General features: G+C 41.3%; 1 protein-coding gene and 1 long non-coding RNA gene across 3 annotated transcripts; both read left to right on the plus strand.

The window, feature by feature from the left end:
- The first annotated feature begins 1327 nt into the window (after positions 1-1327).
- On the plus strand, positions 1328-6392 carry LOC112894120 (dual specificity protein phosphatase 1B-like). Of its 2 annotated transcripts, none has more exons than XM_025961732.1 (5): positions 1328-1657; positions 1998-2133; positions 3705-3825; positions 4721-4866; positions 6170-6392. In XM_025961732.1, the coding sequence occupies exons 1-5, from the start codon at positions 1502-1504 to the stop codon at positions 6244-6246; spliced, it is 636 nt and encodes a 211-aa protein (XP_025817517.1). In that variant the 5' UTR covers positions 1328-1501; the 3' UTR covers positions 6247-6392. The 2 variants fall into 2 exon arrangements, with proteins under 2 accessions (XP_025817517.1, XP_025817518.1); XM_025961733.1 differs by lacking the exon at positions 6170-6392 and adding an exon at positions 5675-5968 and having other exon boundaries at positions 1332-1657.
- Positions 6393-14435: 8043 nt separating this feature from the next.
- LOC112895897 lies at positions 14436-16657 on the plus strand. Its single transcript, XR_003229293.1, has 2 exons — positions 14436-14730; positions 14835-16657. It is a non-coding gene; the product is annotated as an uncharacterized LOC112895897 (long non-coding RNA).
- Positions 16658-19894: the final 3237 nt, after the last annotated feature.

A 19894-nucleotide genomic window follows, 5' to 3' on the forward strand; every position in this document is an offset into this window, starting at 1 on the left:
GCTGAATAGAGAAGTATCTGGAAGGAATGCTATTGTGAATGTTGATTCAATGGTTGACCTTGTGTCCTTACGAACCCAGCATAGTGGTGAGGGTGTACGGGAATCAAATACGAACACAATCTATAGACTGGATAAGAATCGGATATGGACACACATGATTGCTACTTCGCTAGGTACAGTTGATAACCTGGACTGAATTTGTGTATAAAAGAACACATCATCGGGAGCAATTTCCATGCTTGAACACATCATTGTTACAGTTGGTAACGAAGACTTGGTTGAATTTGTATATAAAAGAACACATCATTGGAAAGCAACTTCCATGTTTAAAGTTGCACGCGGTTAAAAGTTTTACATGGAAAAAAATTCGCGGAAAAAATCTTCACCACTCCAAGTTACTGAGAAACAAAAGTCTTTTTCTATTAAGAGCAAGGTTCATAGTATAGCAGCAGGCTGCTAGCTGCAAAGATTTTTACACTCTGTACTGTACAATAGTGAGCTCTTCACCATTAATACATAGCCCATAGATCTCTCTCATAAAGTTTTTTTTCTTGTGTCTAGGTAGCCCGCTTCTCCTCTCTCTCCTCTCCTCTCTCTTCCACCTCAGCATTCAGCCTGCTTACATTCTATTATAATACTTGTTCTAACTTGATCAATATTATCGAGGAACAGCAGGCAAAATAAATAAACATCAGGAATAAGATCGTATCCACAAAAATAGTGTGTTTCAACAAATGGTACTTTTTGATATATAGTACAATTGGCATCACTACAGGTGTGTTGAAGCAGCATTTGTGACTTTTCATACCTGCAAAGAAAGCAATTCCAGTTGCAACAATGCCCTGATATCAGGGGAATAAATAACTTATATGAACAGAAACAAAATATAGTTAAAAAGGGCACCTTATTTGTAACATGACTAAGTGTCACATAAGAGGGATGCAAGATTGTTAAGTACATACGACATTATGCAAATATAGGTACCCTCCGTCCCAAATTATTAGTCGTTTCGGCTTCGTTAGTTCATAGTTTTTGTTATGCATCTAAATGTATTATGTTTATCTAAATGTATTATGTTTAAGTGTATAATAAAATCTATAAATTTAGAAAAGCTAAATTTAGGATAGAGATAGTATGAACTTGACTGATATAATACAATACGATGCTACAACCTTATGGAAATGCATAAACTTTACTATACTGAACATATGGGTTAACTTTCCCTAAAGAAAACATATGGGGTAACATAATAAAAAGTTAATATTCTTGTTTCATGTGGTTGGACTTGGGCGCGAAATCATCGGCGAAGCTGAGAGGGGTAAAATCGGAAAGACGCATATATTCGTTGGCACGGAGAGCCAGGCATCTGTAGCGATTACCCTGGTCCTCCTCGCTCCCCTCGCCTCTCTTCGGTCGGCAGTAATCACCGGGACAAGGAAAGGAAATCCTCGATCTCCCGTCCCAACTCCTCAGCAAGCGCGCCGAGAGGAGGAGCGAAGCCATGTCCGTGCCGGGGGCGGGGCAAGCGGCGGAGAGAGATGAGCGCGGGAGGGACGACTACGAGCAGCAGCAGGCCCGGGTGCTCATGGCGCTGATGCGGGGTTTCTGCGCCGCGCGGTACCGCAAGGCCGACAACACGCCATGCCCCATCGAGCAGGTCTCGCCGGTGGCTCCATCTTTCGCTCTTTCCAACTCGATCTGTTTTCTGCGTTTCTTTGCTCTCTGTTCCACACGACCCTGTCATGGATTAGGGGCTGACACTGACGATCTTGGTGCCTGACGTTGGGATATTGCATTTAGGACATCGGTCACCTTCTGTTTGTGGTTTTCTTAGAGGATAATAGTGTTTATCTTCACTAAGAAGAGCTCCCCATCTCAATTAGTTCAACTGATGTGTTCTCGTTAGGAGAAACGAATTTTTCTTGTGTACCATATTGTTTAATAATGAAATTGTTATGTTAAAACTGCTGCATATGTTTGATTGTCACACCTTGTAGGGTCTTTACTTGGGATCTGTTGGCGCAGCATTGAACAAGGAGGCTCTTAAGAGCTTGAACATCACCCATGTATTGATTGTAGCAAGATCATTGAATCCAGCTTTTCCAGCTGAATTCAATTACAAGAAGATCGAGGGTAATTCCTGTCCTTTCTTTCTTGATAAATTTGCAAAACTGCACGTGTGTTTTCATATCTGTTGAAAACATAGTTTAGATTTTATTTTCTGAAATTATACACTATGAAATTTGAGCAAGGAATCCTGATGCATCACACTTTTTGGCCCTGCTACACTGAGCAAAGTACTGGTCATGTGCCGATTATGCAAAATTTTTGAACTACAAAGGAAACTTTCATTTAAGCAAAACACAATTGTTGCATTATTATGCTCCTTATCTCCATGATGATACCAGGAACTTCCTCATTCTCCTTGACCTTTGCACCATGTGGGAAGGCTAGATCAGCGGAGACCCTGGTGCCGGACTTCATCATTTATATATTAGCCACAAAATTTGAAAGAAAAGCTTCAATAAACAACACTATAATTTGATTTGTACCCTGGTGCCTGTGCACCATGGTGAATGAACTTGGCGTCGCCCCTGTGTGTGATATGATCGATCACCTCCTTGGGCTCTAGAAAATTATCTTCACGTGTCTTGCTGATATATTCATTTGGTGTATGTGTTGCCACATGTCCCATTCTCAACTTGTAATTATTTACTATTTCATGCACTATTTGCTAACAGAGTATAGGAAAACATATTTTGAGTTAGGCAAGTAGTAAATTAGTGAAAATCCATAGATTGGAGGCCAGATGTAGGAAACATAGACTAAGATGAGCAAAACCAGATGTGCCATCTTCACAACAGGAGGCCAGATGTAGGAAACATAGACTAAGATGAGCAAAACCAGATGTGCCATCTTCACAACCTACCACAGTGGCCATTTGTGACCCCATTTTCTCTGGCTGCTTGAGCAGATCTTTTGTGCGATGTGTTCACTGAAACTAAAAGTTTGCAGATATAGTTTTAGTTTAGTCAACAAATCTATAGTTCATCATGTTGGGGCAGGGAACTAGGCTTTATTAAGAGGACAGATTAGAGATAACAATGGCAGATTGAGCAGAGGCCGACCTCCTTGAGGAAGACTCGTTACTCAAATTCTTCATACCTAGACTCCTAAGCTACGGCTTATATACTGCCGAGCCTAACAAACAAAAGCAACAAACTCTGCTGAAAATAATCCCTGCCGCTAACTAACTAATCCAATCTACTCCTGGTTGTTGTAGCGCCACCTCCTCTGATATGTCTGGCCAACGAAGGAGTCCATAACACATCATTTACTTAACCTAGCCCAAATCATCTCTGGTTTTTGTCCAGCCCATATGGAAATTGCTGCACTGCTATGCAGCCAGCAGGCCTGCCCTACTTGTTTCTGTCAGATATGACAGATGGGTTCCTTATTCAAATTTGTTGAAATGTGCGCCAAAAGAGAAAGCTGTCCTTCCCTGGAAAATTGAGTCCTTTTTCATCGTCTGTATGAAACAGAAAATAAAATATTAATTGTTCAATTTTCTGATAGTTTTGCCACTTTGTTCTGTTGACATTTTTTTTCAATCTTAATTGATTTGGATAATACCTTTACCAACTTCATTGCTTTTATATCCAAGATCATGCACTACTAAGCCATGCTTTGTTTTATCAATGTAGTACTTGACAGCCCTGACACTGATCTGTTAATGCACTTTGATGAATGCTTTAGTTTCATAGATGAAGCTAGAAGCTCTGGAGGCAATGTGCTAGTCCATTGCTTTGCTGGGCGGTCAAGGAGGTAATCCCTCTCTCCCTTCCCTCCAAAACACCCCCCGCCCCCCCCGCATTTTAACTACTCAAACATTTGCTTACGTTACCAGCAACCCAGTGAGGTGGTAAAGGGAAATAGCTAGTTTATTCATTTGATAGATTGGTACAATAAGGCTATCATGAGGTGGTGTGTGGTTTCAATACAGCATCTGAAATTTTCTTAGCATGATCATGATTTGCCTCCAGTAGATCATGTTTAATATATTGAACAGTAGAATTAACAATGTTGCCAACACCATGTTGCTTGAAAGCTGCCAACACTGAGGTAATCAAAATGTTCTCCTGTGTCAAACATGACTAATCAGTTCATATCTATCCAAAGAGTTAGGATCAAGATATAAGTGGCCCATTACTGCAGTATGTCACTTCACAGAACTTTCAACGCAACCTGTGTGGCTTGCTAAGTCGTCAGTCTAATTACTAAAGTTGGTTAATTTGGGACCGAGTGATAGAAATTCACAGCAAACTGATAGAAGTCAATCTAAAGACTTCTATATTTTGACAATGCATCTACTATGCCTGGATGTTTACTTAATAATGGAAGACCTATGTGCTACTCTAGAATAATCTCTACAGTTACAAAATCTTTCGTCACTTACATTACATGCAAAGATTTTTATCAACATTTTATACTTGCTAGATCTGATTAACTGTTTGTGATTTATAGCAGAATATGTCAATAACACCTTGCCTTTCTCAAGCCAGTTGTATTCCATCCACTAAAAATTCATTTATTGGATAAAGGATGCAATGATATGTTCCTTAACCATTTCACATTGAATGTTTTAATTCATAAATATCATATTATACTGCATTACTTATTTTTTTGGGTTCCCACTAAGTTATCTTTGTCAAATGTTCAGTGTGACAATTGTTGTTGCATATCTAATGAAGAAGCATCGAATGAGCCTCAAAAGTGCCTTATCTCTAGTTAGAAGCAAACGACCTCAAGTGGCTCCTAATGAGGGGTTTATTTCCCAGCTGGAGAACTTTGAGAAATCCCTGGAAGGTAAATCACAAATAGCTGCGCTGTTCTACTTTATGTTAAACCGGTTTTAGAGGAAGATGTTATCTGTATCTTGCTTCATGCATTCTTTTCTTTCTTTTCTTTTTGTTGTTGATTACCTTTAATTCTAAGCGGTAGCAACACACATTTGTTACTCGGTTGTCTTTTCCTAGTTGTTTTAGTTGAAAACTGTAACATGTAGTTTCCAACTTGGACTACACTATGGACTGTAACCTAGACACTTGTATGCAAGCAAAAGAATCCCTGACTGATGAAAATGGTGTGAAAACACACTTGAGATTTGAACCACAATACAACTGTTTCATGTGAAGGTGTTTCGTCTAGTTGAACAGCTATATGGGGGTCTGCAGCTGCACAGTAGTTTTCCATCTTTAGTTTATGAGTTATTGCTTCTTCATAAATGATACCAGTGTCATCAGCACATATCATTCTTTTAGAAGTTAAATCTTTATGCATATTATTTCTTCTCTTGATTTTGTAATGGGGTTTCTGTTTTGGTGTTCTGTTACATTTCTCTGTGGATTTGTTAAACAACATTAGCTGTCAACTTTTACAAAAACCTGGTGCAGCATACATCCTTCGCATAGTCCTTTTTTCCAAGTTGCATAGAAAATGTAATGGTAGTGGAGGTCCCTACTGACTGGAACTGAAGAGAATAAGGATGCACATAGAGCTTTCTGTAAAACTTCTGCTAGTATTTCATAACTCGTTCATGGCCAACACATAGTTTATCAGAAATCCGACCTTATCAATTGACACAATCTCACTTGCCAAACTGATTTATGTGCAGTGGAGCAGGAACAGAGAACGCATTCTTTGCAGAGCTAATTATAGGTGTAGGGGCGTGTATGTCAAGAATACAATGTTAAGAGCCTCCTGCCTGCATATTATGTCATCTAGATATGAATGCCTTGGCAAACCGGTAGGGCTTCATTGCTTTGTTCTGTAAACAAGTGACATTGGTCACTCATCGAATGGGTTCCATTGTATTGGAATGTGGTTTACATGCTCAACAATCATCACTGTAATTTCTATTCCAAATCAAATGTTAATAATCTGCGCTACTTCTTATTTTAATTTTTTACTTGTACATTGGCAATATAATCTTGATGCTTAAACTATATTAAGCAGCATTATGATTAACTGTAGAATTACGTATATGATTCTTCCAATAAAATTCGCCTGCTGACCTATTTCATTATTTTTACGTAACATGTGAGACTGAATTGTGGATGATGTTTGGTTTTGGTGATGGCACATGTTTTTATTTGTTTTCGTTTTCCAGAAATGCTAAGACACAGATGTCCGGATGGAGAAGAAAAATTGGATGCTCCGATGCTCCGATATATGTTCAATAGTTGATCTTCGATGTTGCAACTATTATTTTCGTATATTTCATGGTGAATGTTGCATGAAATATAGTGTTCATGTTGCGGCGGGAATTTTCGTATCCGAGAGTCAAACGACTTAATTAGTTTTTTTTTGCATATGTTTCAATGTTGCACACATATATTTTTGATGTTGTAGATGTCTTGTTTCGATGTTGCAACGGAGCGTCCGATGGGAACTTTCCTATCGGATGTCCGGGTGCTAGCAAGCCTGTTTTTTTAGCAAAAGGTAGGAGCACTGTCATATGATCATATAAGAAGTTGTTACCTCATATTAAGGAAACGAGATCAAACTCGATTAATTAGGGAAAATTGAACATAAATCCCAACAACTCCACGCCTAAATCTAAACTTAGCTGATCTAGGCCCAAAGCTCTGCAAAACAAGGCATCGGACCTAACGCCTCGCACCTACGTGGGCAACACCTTCGTCTTAAATTATTACTCATTTTAACCTTTTATTAGTCATTTTAACTTTTTAATATATAGATTGTGCTATGCATCTAAATATAATATATAATTATGTACTAAAAAATCAAAATAACTAATAGTTTGGAACAGAGAGAGTACCTAGTTGAACTAAGCATGTATGGGCGGGAAGCGCTGAACCTTAAGACAATTGGGTAAATTAAAGATAGATGCAGACTGCTCGTACGGGGAGTTCTCGCTCGCGCGGCACCTCCACGTATGCCAGGTGTCCTCCATCAATCAGCTTGATTAAAAGGTCGTCCTAGGCTTTGCCCTCCTCCCTGCACTCTATGGGAAAAAGGTGAACACATGTCATGAGGCCCGAGATTTGGTTATTTCGCAAAAGAGTCCTCTAATTTTTCTATAAATTACAACTAAGCCCAACTCATCCGGAATGTAATATTTTCCACTTAGACCCTCAAACTAATATTTATTTTGATAGAAAGAAGGAGAAGTTCAATAATACCCTCTTGTTTAAAAACCCCCTCGCAAGGCACTTTTACATTTACCCCCTCCTGCGTCCGGAACCCTAACCCCTCTCCCTCTCCCTCTCCTCCCCAGCTCGTCGCCGCCCTCTCCCTCCCTCTCCTACTCCTTGCCGTCAGGCCCGGCCCTGGGGGGGGGGGGGTCGAGCAGTGCCCTCGCCCCAGGCCCCCAAAACGTTGGGGCCTCCAAAATCCAAATACATATACATGAGTATATACATACAACTGGGCCAGGTCCAACCAAGAAACAAGAGCCCAGAGCATAGAAATGCTAGAAGAAACTTTTAAGGTAATAATATAAATTGCATGCTATAAATATTGCCTTGGATATATTGAAGTGTTTTATTACTACTGCTATTATTGTTACTATTAGTTTATAGTATTATTATGGGCCCCTCCTTTTAGTTCCGCCCCGGGCCAATAAAAACTCAGGACCGGGCCTGCTTGCCGTTGCCCTCTCTCTCTCTCACTCTTTGCTTTCTGTGTCCCCGCCGCGTCCCCTTGTGACAGTTCAAGTACTTGTAAACTAGGCACATTATTTGTTAGTGTGAAGTATGTGCTTGTTAGTGTAAAGCTTGTGTGTATTTATGTGAAGCTTTTAAAAACTTAAATGCAAGTATAAGGGGTATTTTTTATAATTATGGAAAAACTAGGGTTGTTTTTGCAAAATGTATTTGGATGGGGGCGGTAACTTCAAAACAGGTGAAGGGTGGTTTTGCAAACACATTTTTCTTACCTTACCCCCTGTAAAAAAATGTGTATTTACCCAAAAGTTTCATTTGAAATGTATGTGTTAAATTGTGTGAAATTGAGTGAAGTTTGTGAAGATAAGGACCTAGGTGTAATTATTCAAAAGTATGAGCTCTTTTATGCAAGTATTTTACAAAAGTAACTTTCAAAGTTACTAGGGGTTAAAGTGTAATAATGTAAGTCATCATGACATTACATGAAAGCTTGCAAATAGGTCCTGAACTTTATGAATTTTACACTCAAGAGGATAAGAAAACTTTATAGTTTTGAAGTTAGTCCAAGGTTCAAGATAACACCTGATAATTTGAGTTTTTGAATTTGATCCTTAAAGAAAAGTTGTAGCTTTTGAAAAGTACTGCAACTTTTGTTTTTACCATTTTCTCGTTTGAGCCCTAGATTTATGGAAAATTATGGTTTATCGATAAGCCCCTAGGATTTCTCTATTTTGCAAACCAGTCCCTGGATTCATCCCCCTTTTCTTCCTCCTCTGCTTCTTCTCTGCGGGCTCTGCGCCGCCCCTGCCACCGCCGTGCCGCCGCTCTGCCTCGCATGTGCCAGCCTCTACGCCGTTCCACGCATCGTCTCGGCACTAGGTCACCGCCTTAGCCCTCCCCTCTGGTTTCCTTCGTAGCCGCCACGCGGTCCTGCGGCTCGGCCGTGCCCTGCCGGCCGCTGTTTGCCACCGCCTGCCGTACTGTGCCCTTGCTTCCTCATCCTTCTACTTAAGCCAGTGAGCAAGTTGCCAACGTATTCTCCTTTCTCTTCCGCACTCGGCTTCTCTTCTCCTTTCTACTTCAAACAGAGCTGTCAGCCGCCGGAGTGCCCTTCGCCGCGATGCTCGGACCTCCACGTCGAGCCCTAATCTCCGGCCATCCTCAGCCGTCCCGTTGCAATTCTTTGCGTTCCAGGCTGCCTCGCCTCACCCCGCACCTGCTCCGCTTCTCCTTGAGCCAGGCCGAGCTCCTGCCCGCGCGCCAGAGGCGCCACCGCATGCCATGGCCCCCCCTGCTCACCGTGGAGCACCCCTCCCCGACCTTCCTCGACTCCAATCGACCCCGCAGCTTGCTTCCCCACAGCGCACTGAAGCTCCCCGACTCCTTCCCCGCCGCTCACGACCGCCGGAGCGCCACCGCCACCACCTGCCGCCGCCGCCCGGAGCAGAGCTCTGTGGCCGGCCCGCCTCCAACCACCCCAGCTCTACCCGAACGCCGCCCGAGGTCCCTCTCTACTTCCTTGTGCTCCTCCACCCCTGGCCCCTCGCCGCCGGTGACTCCCCTCGCCAGAACGCCGCCGCCTTTCCCCTATCCTCTGTCAAGTCCGGCCAAGGACTTGATTGCCTTGATTTGAAAAGTTCTAGGGTCCTTTCTGCAAAGTAGTCTCAGTCTTTCAAATCTATTTCAGTGAACTTTGAAAATTCCTAGAAATTTTTAGAAAATTCTAAAAATAGCAAACTCAATTGTTATGAGTTATACTAGTCAATATCTACAAGTTTTCTGTTATGCACTTAAGTTAGTTATGTTTATTTTGTACTCTAGATTAATTGTTAGGAAATGAGTGATTTAATTGTATCTCATGATCTATGCTTGTGCTGCCTGTGATTTTTGGAACATGAGATGTACATACCATGTGTAGATCTGTGTAAAAATTGTAGACCCAGTATTGATCGTTAACCAAAGATTTTAAGTACCTTTGTACTATGTTGATTGAATCTTTAGAATTTATTCAGGGATGATTCTGTTGATGTGTATAGCTGAATCTATTCCCATAGCTTCTACTTAGCACATGTAATCCATGATAAAAAATCTTAGGAACAGAAGCACTGTGTGACTCAAGCTATGAAATTGGGCTTGAGTTTGAAGTTATTTCATGTATAAAAGTTTTGGTTCATGAAAAATTAGGAAAATATTCTGAAATAATGTTTCTGAGTATTATAACTTGTCCACAAAAGTTTTAGCACGTGATCTTGTCTGAAACTCTTGATAAAAATAGATCTTGATATAATAGTGTTATTTGTGTTTATTTTATCAGCACTATTTCTTTAAGGATAAATTCTGGTAAATCTGCAGAAGCTATGTTTATGTTTGGCCAGTGCTAAGTTAAATTTATAGCTCCAGCACTATAGGTGGTTTGTTCTAAAATATAAAACATGTTCTAGGTGTTAACAGTTGGAATTAATTCTTCTGATTTATTTACTCCATAAAATGTTTTGAAAATTTTAGGGTAATTTTGATTCTGTTGGTTCTATTTGTTATAATTTTTGTAGCATCAGATCTTAATTTTAAGATCAGATGCTTATAGTGTATAAACCCTATCTATTAGGTTAAAATGAAACCAGCCCTAGTTATTTTATGAAATTAAACATGTTGTTTAAGTGTAGCTAGTTAAATTAGTCTATACTCGATAAATGACTGCCCAGTAGAAGAGTGAATGATATGTTTGGTACATAGCATGTTTTTCGTTTTGCATTGCTGATAAGTTTGATAGTCTTAGCTCATATTTTTGTGATAGACATGTATGATGTTTAGTTAACCCTTTCACACGAGTGCTTGTGCTCTTCTATCATGACCTTGTCTGTGTCTAGTTTGCAATCTTTTAGGGCCTCTTTCTATATCAAATTCCTTCATTACCCCTCTCTGCCAACACACTTCTATAGGCCGATTTATCAGCTAAGATATTTGGCCACACACCCCTTAGCTATACACCCATAGAACACACCCCTGTCGGCCACATGCCTTTTGGCTGCACATCTGTAGGACACCCATCGGCTGTACGCCACTCGATTGTTATACTGACATAATCAAGTCGATGCAACCGCACCTAGTTACCTAGGATAATACTTAAGCATATTTCAGTTAGGCACAGTTAGTGCAGAGTAAGACAATCAGCTACACGGCTGATGTACCCCTATAGCTGTAGGAGAACATTAAGGGTGAAAACCAGCTACACAGCCAACCCACCAATCGACTGAATACACCGAGACATAGACCGTACGGATGCATAGTTCGACTAGTCTACCAATGCACCATCGGCTAGTCACTCGCATTAATCAACTAGCTATGCCAATACATCACTCGACTAGTTCTACCCGATGTGTAAATCAGCTAATGTGCCGATGCACTAAATCGACTAGTATGCCGATTCACCGATCGACTAGTACACGTACACAAATCGGCTCAGCCGATGTTCACTAATCAACTAGTTTGCAAATGCACTGATCGACTATTTGTACCAATTCACAAATCTAGTACATGCGCACATATCAGCTCGACTGATGTTTACACTCTCGACTAGTTTACCAATGCGCAATCGGATAGTTACATGCTACACGAGTCGAGTAGTTGTTGCATAATCGGCTACTTCCAATATTGAATAGTTACATACACTGATCGACTAGCGTGCTGATATTTACAGATCGACTAGTTTGCTAAAAACACAAATCGGCTAAGCCGATGCGCGCAGTGATCAGCTAGACATCCGATTTAGATGACATATCGGCTGCACCTGCCGAAACACACCACCACAGATCGACAAGTTAGCACAGTAAGAGTCTCTGTTAGGCACGGCCGATACAGCTTTAGCCAATCAGCTAGCACCAGTAGACATCCAATCGGCTAGACCTGATGCACATGAATCGGTTAAGGCCAAGGCCAATGCACCAACCAATCGGATAAACCAGAAACATGCTGATAATCCAATCAGTAAGATCTTTCCTTTTTCTATCCTTAGAGTACTGTACCTTCAACGTTACTCTCTATATCAGCCGATTTGACCTCAGGTGAACCCAAATCGGCTAATCCCCTCTGATCATACACAGGGATTGCACCTGCCGATTTCTCTTCCAAACAGAAATCAGCAGATTTCCTAAAAACTATGTAGATAACTCCCTCCTTTGCCGATTCTATCGGCTAAAACCCTGTTGTTTCCAATCAGCTCTGTTGTAATCCTCAACAAATAGTCAATTTTAATTAGTTGTCCACCTAAAGCTCTACCTAAATTTAGTTTCAGATCTTTTTGGTTGTTATATGAGTAATATGTTAAATGAGTGTTGGATTGCAACTTTATCGTGAAGTAAAATAGTTTTATGTGCACACTTTGAATGTAATGTTGCATTGCATGTAGATACAATTACTTTCGTAGACGGTACCTACGAGATCTCCTAGGAGTCTGCAGAGGATATTTCTGAAGACCAAGTAAACATCACCAAGGGATTATCTGAAGCCCCGAACCAAAGTTCGGAAGATAATAATACTAACATCCCTGACTCTAGCCCCACTAACGAAGGCAAGCCCCGGTGCATAATCCAGTATTTCAAATTACTACATTATGCAATCTTATATTTATATATTATATCTTGCATTAAGTTTAGGAGATGAAATGGAACCCTAGATGCATTGCATCCTAGGAATCTATGTATTGTGCCTGAGTCCTTATCGCATAGATGCTCTGCTAATAGGACCGGTAGAAGTCGGGTGATTTCCTGTCACTCGCGCGATATAGGAGTTGCAATGTTTATATTCCTGCAATCACTATAAGGATGAAGGACGGAATTTGTGTGAAGTATCATGGTTGAGATGATACCCCGTCTGTGTTGATGAATTTGGCTAAGGTCGCAGTGTGTGGTAGCGGTGGTTAAGCATTTGAAAGTAATAGCCACATGCGCGAAATATGGTAAGCGGTAAGCGTAGTAACCAATCATCCCGAGGAGTGGACATACCTCCCACCACTCGTAATTTGGTTTTTCGCTCATGCACCGACGTGCGGGAGTACGTTCCGCAGCGGATGTGAGTACGTCCTACAGTCACGCACACTGTAGGCGTACGTTTCGCACAGGCGGACAGGAGTATGGTCATGTAGTCGCGCTACAGACATACGTCCTGCATATTGGATGTGCGTATGGTTCTATAGTCGCTTGTGGTGGATTTGATCCACGAGTCGGAATGAAAGGCAAACGGTTGCTTCGGAACGATCTCTAGATGTTCCAAGCGTGTGAGTTAGGTTTACCCTTGCAAGGCTGAAATTCAATTCAGGAATCGTCCGTTTCTCGCGGAGATTGAGACTGCTTGATCCCTTTGCCACATAGAGTAACAAGAGAAACTTTATGGTTATTAAAGATGATGTTTGGGTAAAGGTTCTACCATTCTTGAATAGTTATAAGTGCTTATCTAGAATGGATAATCACATAGAATTTGAAAGCTAAAATTTGAAATTAAGAATCTACTCTTTGTTGCTTTTCAGCTGAAAACTTTACCCATAACCATTAAAGCCTTCATAAGTCTAGTTACATGGCTAAATATACCATGAAACGGGTAAGCTTTGCTGAGTATTAGAATACTCAGTCTTGTATTGTGACTTTTGTTCAGGTAATCCCTGAGGAATCTGCTCTACCTGTACCATGGCCTTATGCTCTGCCCGATGGTTGGTCCATGGAATGGGACCCGTCCCCGGCCAACACTGAGCATACCGAGTGATGTCATGCCAGGGCTTAGCATGATGTCCGTACTGGCGACGTGTATAGTTGTCGTATTTTAAACTCCACTGCCGTGAACTTAAAACTTCGAACTGGATTGTAATAAATTATCAGTTTAAGAACTGATACTACTTATGGAAAAATTCTTGTAATATAAATGCTTGTGATGTAAAATATGATTGCAGTTGTATCTCTGGACTCGCCTTCGTGCGAGGTACCTTGTTTGATCCTGCATTCGGTGGTTTATCGGGACGTTACCCGACAGGCCAAGGGATTACACCGTTTGAAGTACGTTGGAGCCCTTGAGAGTGAACTTACGTACTTGAACCGGTGTAATTCAGGTTGGTTCTGCCACACCCCTCCCCTTCTCCCTCTCCGCCTGCCTCCATCGCCCCTCCCGACCGTCGCTCCTCCTGCTCGCCGCCGGTGCCTGCTCCCGCGGGATCCTCCTGCTCGGAGGGAGGGGGGGGCACGGTGGCCTCTCCCTCCCTCTCTTGCTCCTCGCCGCCGCCTTCTCCCTCTCTGCTCTCTCCCTCCCTAGCATCGCCTCCCCTCCCCTTCTCCTTCTCCGTCTGCCTCTATCACGTAGAGGGAGCAGAAGGCAGGACTTTGCGGCATGCACGGAGGCAGCCTGCGGTGTGGGCGGACGCGGGCTGGAGGTGGCCAGCTAGCTGACACGGAGGTTGCTAGGAGCAACCACGCGCGTGGAGGCGGGTGGGAGGTGGCCGTCCGGAGGCGGCGGCGCCCACGAAGGTGGCCTATAGCGCGTGGAGGCGGGCGGGAAGCGGCCGGCGCGGAAGGTCGGGGACGGAGGCAGAGCAGGAGACGGCTAGGAGGGCAGGAGACGGCCGGCACGGAAGGCTTGGAATTGGAGGTGGCCGGTACGGTTCGGAGGAAGGAGTGCACAGGTCAGGTTGGACACACGACGGTCTCCCCCTCTCTTTACTACTTCCTGCCGCCACCCTCTCTCTCTCCCTCTCTCGCTCTCTACCTCTCCACCGCCACCTCCCCTTCCCTTCTCCCTCTTCGCCTGCCTCAGTCGCCCTCTCCGCCACTGCTCCTTATAGTCTCTGCTACGTTCTAGTCGTCCAAAGGCGCTAAATGTTCTAGTTTTGCAAAAAACCATCTGGGTTTCCTGAAATCAGTCCGCAGTCCTCTTCCGCGCTGACTCCGTCCCTCCCACGAAGCCTTCTCCCTCTCACGAAGAACCAAACGCATGCAGCAAGGACGTCATGACGGCGGCGACGGGCTCTGGCAGGCTCAACGCCGGAGGGAAAAACGGATCTGAGGTAAAAAAGGGCCCCTTTGTTCACGTTTTGTTATTCCTATTGCCTGTTTTTTCAATCCCCCTTCTCATAGCTCCTGATTTCCATCCGGATTTCCCAAACCCTAGGTTCTGTATGGATGTTTGATGTTGCGATTGGGCATGGGGAGGACGACTAGCGACGGGCCGATGGCGCTGGATGAGCGAGCTACAAGCGGAAATTGATCGAGAGAAATCGACGATGACCACCCAGCAGGTTTTGCCGTTGTGAGGTCCTCCGCCTTTCCTATGACGCCATCTTGCTGCCACTAGAGCATATGTGAGGTCAGAAATTGCTTACACCACCATGCAGCTCAAGTTCTCTCTACATATCTCTATATGATTTCCCTATTTTCTTCTATTTTGTACCTGGTAATTTGTATCTGACGTATGGATGCTAGGTTGCTTCCTTTTGTCTAAGAATGCAAAACAACAATGATATAAGCAAGACATGGTTAGTTTTTGTTTGATATGGACTTCTGTTTTTCTGATTTTCTTTTCAACCTGATTGCAACGTAGTACTAGGCAGTGATTGATGCCAATGCAAATATGTTCTCATTCACTCTTAATTAGAATTTGAGTTATGGACCTATGATGCTTTAGGTTTGGATCTGATTAAATGATGTTATGTTTCATTTTTTTTCACCCAAGGATTTTAGAAAATTAATTGGGCCACTACTTTGCTTATAGGGGTTATTGTAGGATTGATAAGTTATTTGGAGTTCAACATACAAATAGAATGCCTGATCACGATAGGAAAGAAGTAAATAGTCACCATTATATGATGCTTGGACGAAAGCAGTTCTGTTTTGTTAGGGAGCATAGTTTGACGTGTAAAAAGAAATTCATTGTTGGTGTAAACCATATTGGCATTGATTTTCTTTACTCATAAACTATTATGTTATATGCCACAAATGATTGCTAATAACTCCATCTACTGTTCACGCTACTGGACAAAAAAAAGTTGGTCTGCAATGTAACTCAATCTGCGATATTGCGTAAAGGTCAGTAATGTCTCCTCGCCCCGATTGTACCACGTCATGCATTTTGCTTAGGTTTATGCATAGTGCTTGTCACAATCCATACACAGGATTAAATTCTAATGATCTCCCATTACCTAAAGCAGCCTTCCTGTATGTGCTTTATTCTTTCTTAATTTCTTCCTGTTTTTAATAATTGGAATAATAATTTTAAATATGTACTAGAAGGGATGATCTACGCCCTATGATTTTAGTTCCTCCAGGTTAGAACAAACTTTATCAAATATTGATGCATATAACTCTGCTCCAAATATAGTGGAACTATTCAATATGAGTCAGATAGTTGTCTAACTATTTAGCATTCACATTTGTTTTTGTTCTCTAACTGTTTTGACATAGTTTCTTTGCTTTGTATAAGATCTTTGTTCTACTTGTTAGCCATACTTGCTTAGCTGTCTGCTGAGAACAGCTAGCTTTGCATGTAAAATAGCGTCGTTACATAGGCATGTGCAGAGATTGTAGTCAAACTTTGGACAAAACAGTTGCCTGGCTCCCAGTTCTCTGCTTTATGTATGATTTAAGAGGTGTGGTTACTATTTTTCAGGTAACTTCTATCTGCAAGAAAAAAAGAATATGTCATCTGTTGCTGGCTAGGGCTTGAAGTTACTGCATTCTCTTGTGTGCATCTGCGATAATTTGCGATGGTTTGGTGTCAGATTGAAGATTAGTTATCGTTGAGTTATATAGTTAAGGTCATAATAGGGCATGCAAGGCCACATGGTCAGCTGTATCAATATGCATGCCGTTAGTAGACTGATTTGCTTTGTGAAATGACACTGGTTCTAAACATCATGGCTGGATCCTATTAACAAGCAAAATGGGCAATAATCTGCCATGAATTTGTTCTCGTAATGAACTTTGACCGCATTTATTCACTTTATTTTAAATTGCCATCAATTATGTATATGATTTGTTTTTTCTTATGAGGTATTTGGCTTAGGTTCTCTACATGATTTGATCTTCTGAGGTAGTTGAATTATTTGTAAGGTACTAAATTGGAATCACGATAGGGCGCACAAAGCACGCTTGATGTTCTAGTGGTAATTAAAATAGGGGCCTCCAAGACGACGTCTCCAACAAGATCACAACGTTAGATACAGTGCTGCCAAGTCCACACAAATATTTTCACTGGGCCCAACAATGATGCCTCCAAGGAGCCAAGGAGGCCAGCGGCACCCAAGGGCGTTATCATAGCCGGCACAAAGAGTAGTCAGGCTACGTTTTTTATTGTCTCAGGAGGTGGTAAGAAAATCCAAGAATATTTACAACTTAGAAGGAGCCTTAAAATACGCATAGCATGATAGCAAAAAGGAGGTAACCATAAAATATTGGGATACATTTTTTTTTTTGGATTTGCTTGCTTAATACGTACTTCACATACTCATAATTCATAAAACATTCTTGGAAAAAAACATTCAAAACAGAAAAATTCTCGTAAAGGGACAAAGCCACATCAAGAGGAGCTGGTGCACAGCACGTGCTTACGTCACCTACATAGACATGACACATCAATTAACCTTGAAAAAGAAAGATGGCCCATCAACCCCATTTTTTTTAGAAAAAAGAAAGGACCGACTCTCTTTGATGATCCTCTACTAGTATTAAAAATACGACTTTGGTATTTCTTAAACTGTACATTCAAATAACTATTTTAAACTTGACCAATATTTATGTGTTTTGACCAAGGAAAGTGTACTGAACATTACAATATGAACAAGAGAAATGCATCAGTTCGGTGCCAGGATTCCGACCGCAGGCAAATAAGTTCGCTGGCTCCAACATGCAATAGCAATACAAGCATAAAGAATGTCGGAGGTTAGCCCTCTCGTGTTTCTTTACGCAGTCGGCAGCCGCGGTGAGAAAATTAAACCGGACAGCTCCGGCCTCGTCGGTGTCGATCGAGACTTGATGCGGCAAAGATCAGAGAGCCAACCTCGTCGCCCTTCCAATGTCGGAAAAGACCCTGCTGCCGCCTTTTTAATTTCACACAGGAACCGAATGTTGTCGAGGGAGAGAACATATTCGTGTTCTCATCGATGTGTACTAAGGCTTTGTTTGTTACGAGCAAGATTATATAATTTAGCTTATAGGTAATAGATTATATAACACTACTATAAAAATAATTTGTAGGAAGTTTTTAGGCGGACTAAAACATAATCCGCTCTTACAAATAGAGCTAGGTTACTGTAGCAATTTAGCCGTTCCTGAAAATACATTTTTAGGAGTGGGTGATGGCGTCCCCCGTCCCCGGAAACCACCACCATTTTTACGGGCGGGTTATGCCATCATCCGACTATTTCTAGGGGCGGATGATCTCGGATGAACTCAAACTTTATACTAAAATTATAGAGATTGACGAGACCTATAATTTTATAATTTATAACTTTATATACACTGAAATATACTTAGCATATTTTTTATCTACGGTTCACAATAAGCATAGTGCAGAAGTTTCACTTTTTTATTTATTTTTGCTATATGTAAAGATTTATATGAGTTTTCAGAATAAAGTAGCAAAATATTTTTACGGTTAGAAATCATTTTCAGAGGCCGGTGATGGCGTCACCCGCCCCTACAAATCAATTACAGAGTTAATATAAAAGAATAGCATACTCTATAGAGTCTCAAGTGACTGTAGAGTGTGATGGAAGGGTAGAGTATGATGGAAGGGAAGGTATGCGCGAGGCTAGTAGAGGGGTTTGTGGTGGTGGCTGGCTACAATATTTTTTTTATTTTGCTATTTTATTTTTTTGATTTTTTAATTTTCTGGAAATTGATTTGTAGGGTGGATCATAGTATGACCCGTCCCTAGAAATTATTTTCAGGGGCGGATGCATTACCCACCTCTAAAAATAGCATTTCTAGCTGCGAGAATTGGGGATGGGTACCGTAGGGTGTAAATTATATAATATGATGAATAAGCTTGAGTGTTTGTTTTCTTGTTATATTTTTTTTAAGATTTTAAACTGGATTATATAATCTTATGGGCAAATAAATAGGGTCGAAGTTGATAACAGCTAGTGTCATTATCATCACTACCCATCTTGGATCTGATTTAGGCATGAATTAAAGAAATCTAATTAGTTTCAACATGTGCAATATACAAAGTATTGACGCGAAAACAAGCATCACAAAATACAGGACACGTCACGCGCAAAACACACGGGTGCACCTTTGCAGCACTCCAGCGTAGAACCGTCAAGCCGGTTTTTGCAACCCGAGCAGACTAGATTCATCGGGAAGCACAATAAAAATCAAAACGTTTGCTCTGCAGGGACCAGTGGGATAAACACACCTTGTACCCTATCAGCACGCCAGTTAAGACGCCCGATGAAGACAAGAGAAAAATAGCATAGTATGTGGTTGGAAAAGTGGTGCACTTTTATGTTGACTAGTTTTAAATTATTTTTATGTACTTATAGTTTGTGCTTAGTTTTTTCTCTTTGTGCCGTTTATCCGACACTGCGATGCGTGTGTCTGTTTATTTAGTCATTATGGTAGTGAAATTCCTGATCAGTTTGAGTATATATGTTCATATATACCCACGTAAGGTAACATGTATCCCTCCTACTTTGAAAACAATAAAATAAAATTAATATTTATTTATGATAAAAGAACAAAAAAATTTAAATTCCCCATGCGCGGTAAGAATATTTATATTTTTCAAAGTTGTAATGATGAATAGTTGCCATGCTTTATTCCTCTCTTATGCCTAGTTTACAGCTTAGTATTTCCCAAATTTTGACTATTTTAGCTCTAAATTTTTTTACCATGTATCCAAATATTTATGGGTTGCAAGTTGAAAGGATCGATGGACCAAGAGGGGGGGTAAATTGGGACTTTTTCAATTTCTAAAACAAGATAAAGCAATCTTAACCTATGCAAAACTAAAAAGGCACCAATTCACCAACCGGGTAACTAAACTACCTACGCAAGCTAGGAAAGATAAAAAGAGATAAAGCCTAGCAAGGTAGAGCAAAGAATGATCCCTTTATCAAGCACATCAAAATATTACAAGAAAGATAATGCTTGAATAAGTAAAGTGGACAAGAGACAACCGGATTTTTCCCGTGGTATTGATGTGTTGGCACACACCCCTGATCCACGTTG

The sequence above is a fragment of the Panicum hallii genome, chromosome 5 (assembly GCF_002211085.1).
Source record: "Panicum hallii strain FIL2 chromosome 5, PHallii_v3.1, whole genome shotgun sequence".
NCBI classification, from domain to species: Eukaryota; Viridiplantae; Streptophyta; class Magnoliopsida; order Poales; family Poaceae; genus Panicum; species Panicum hallii.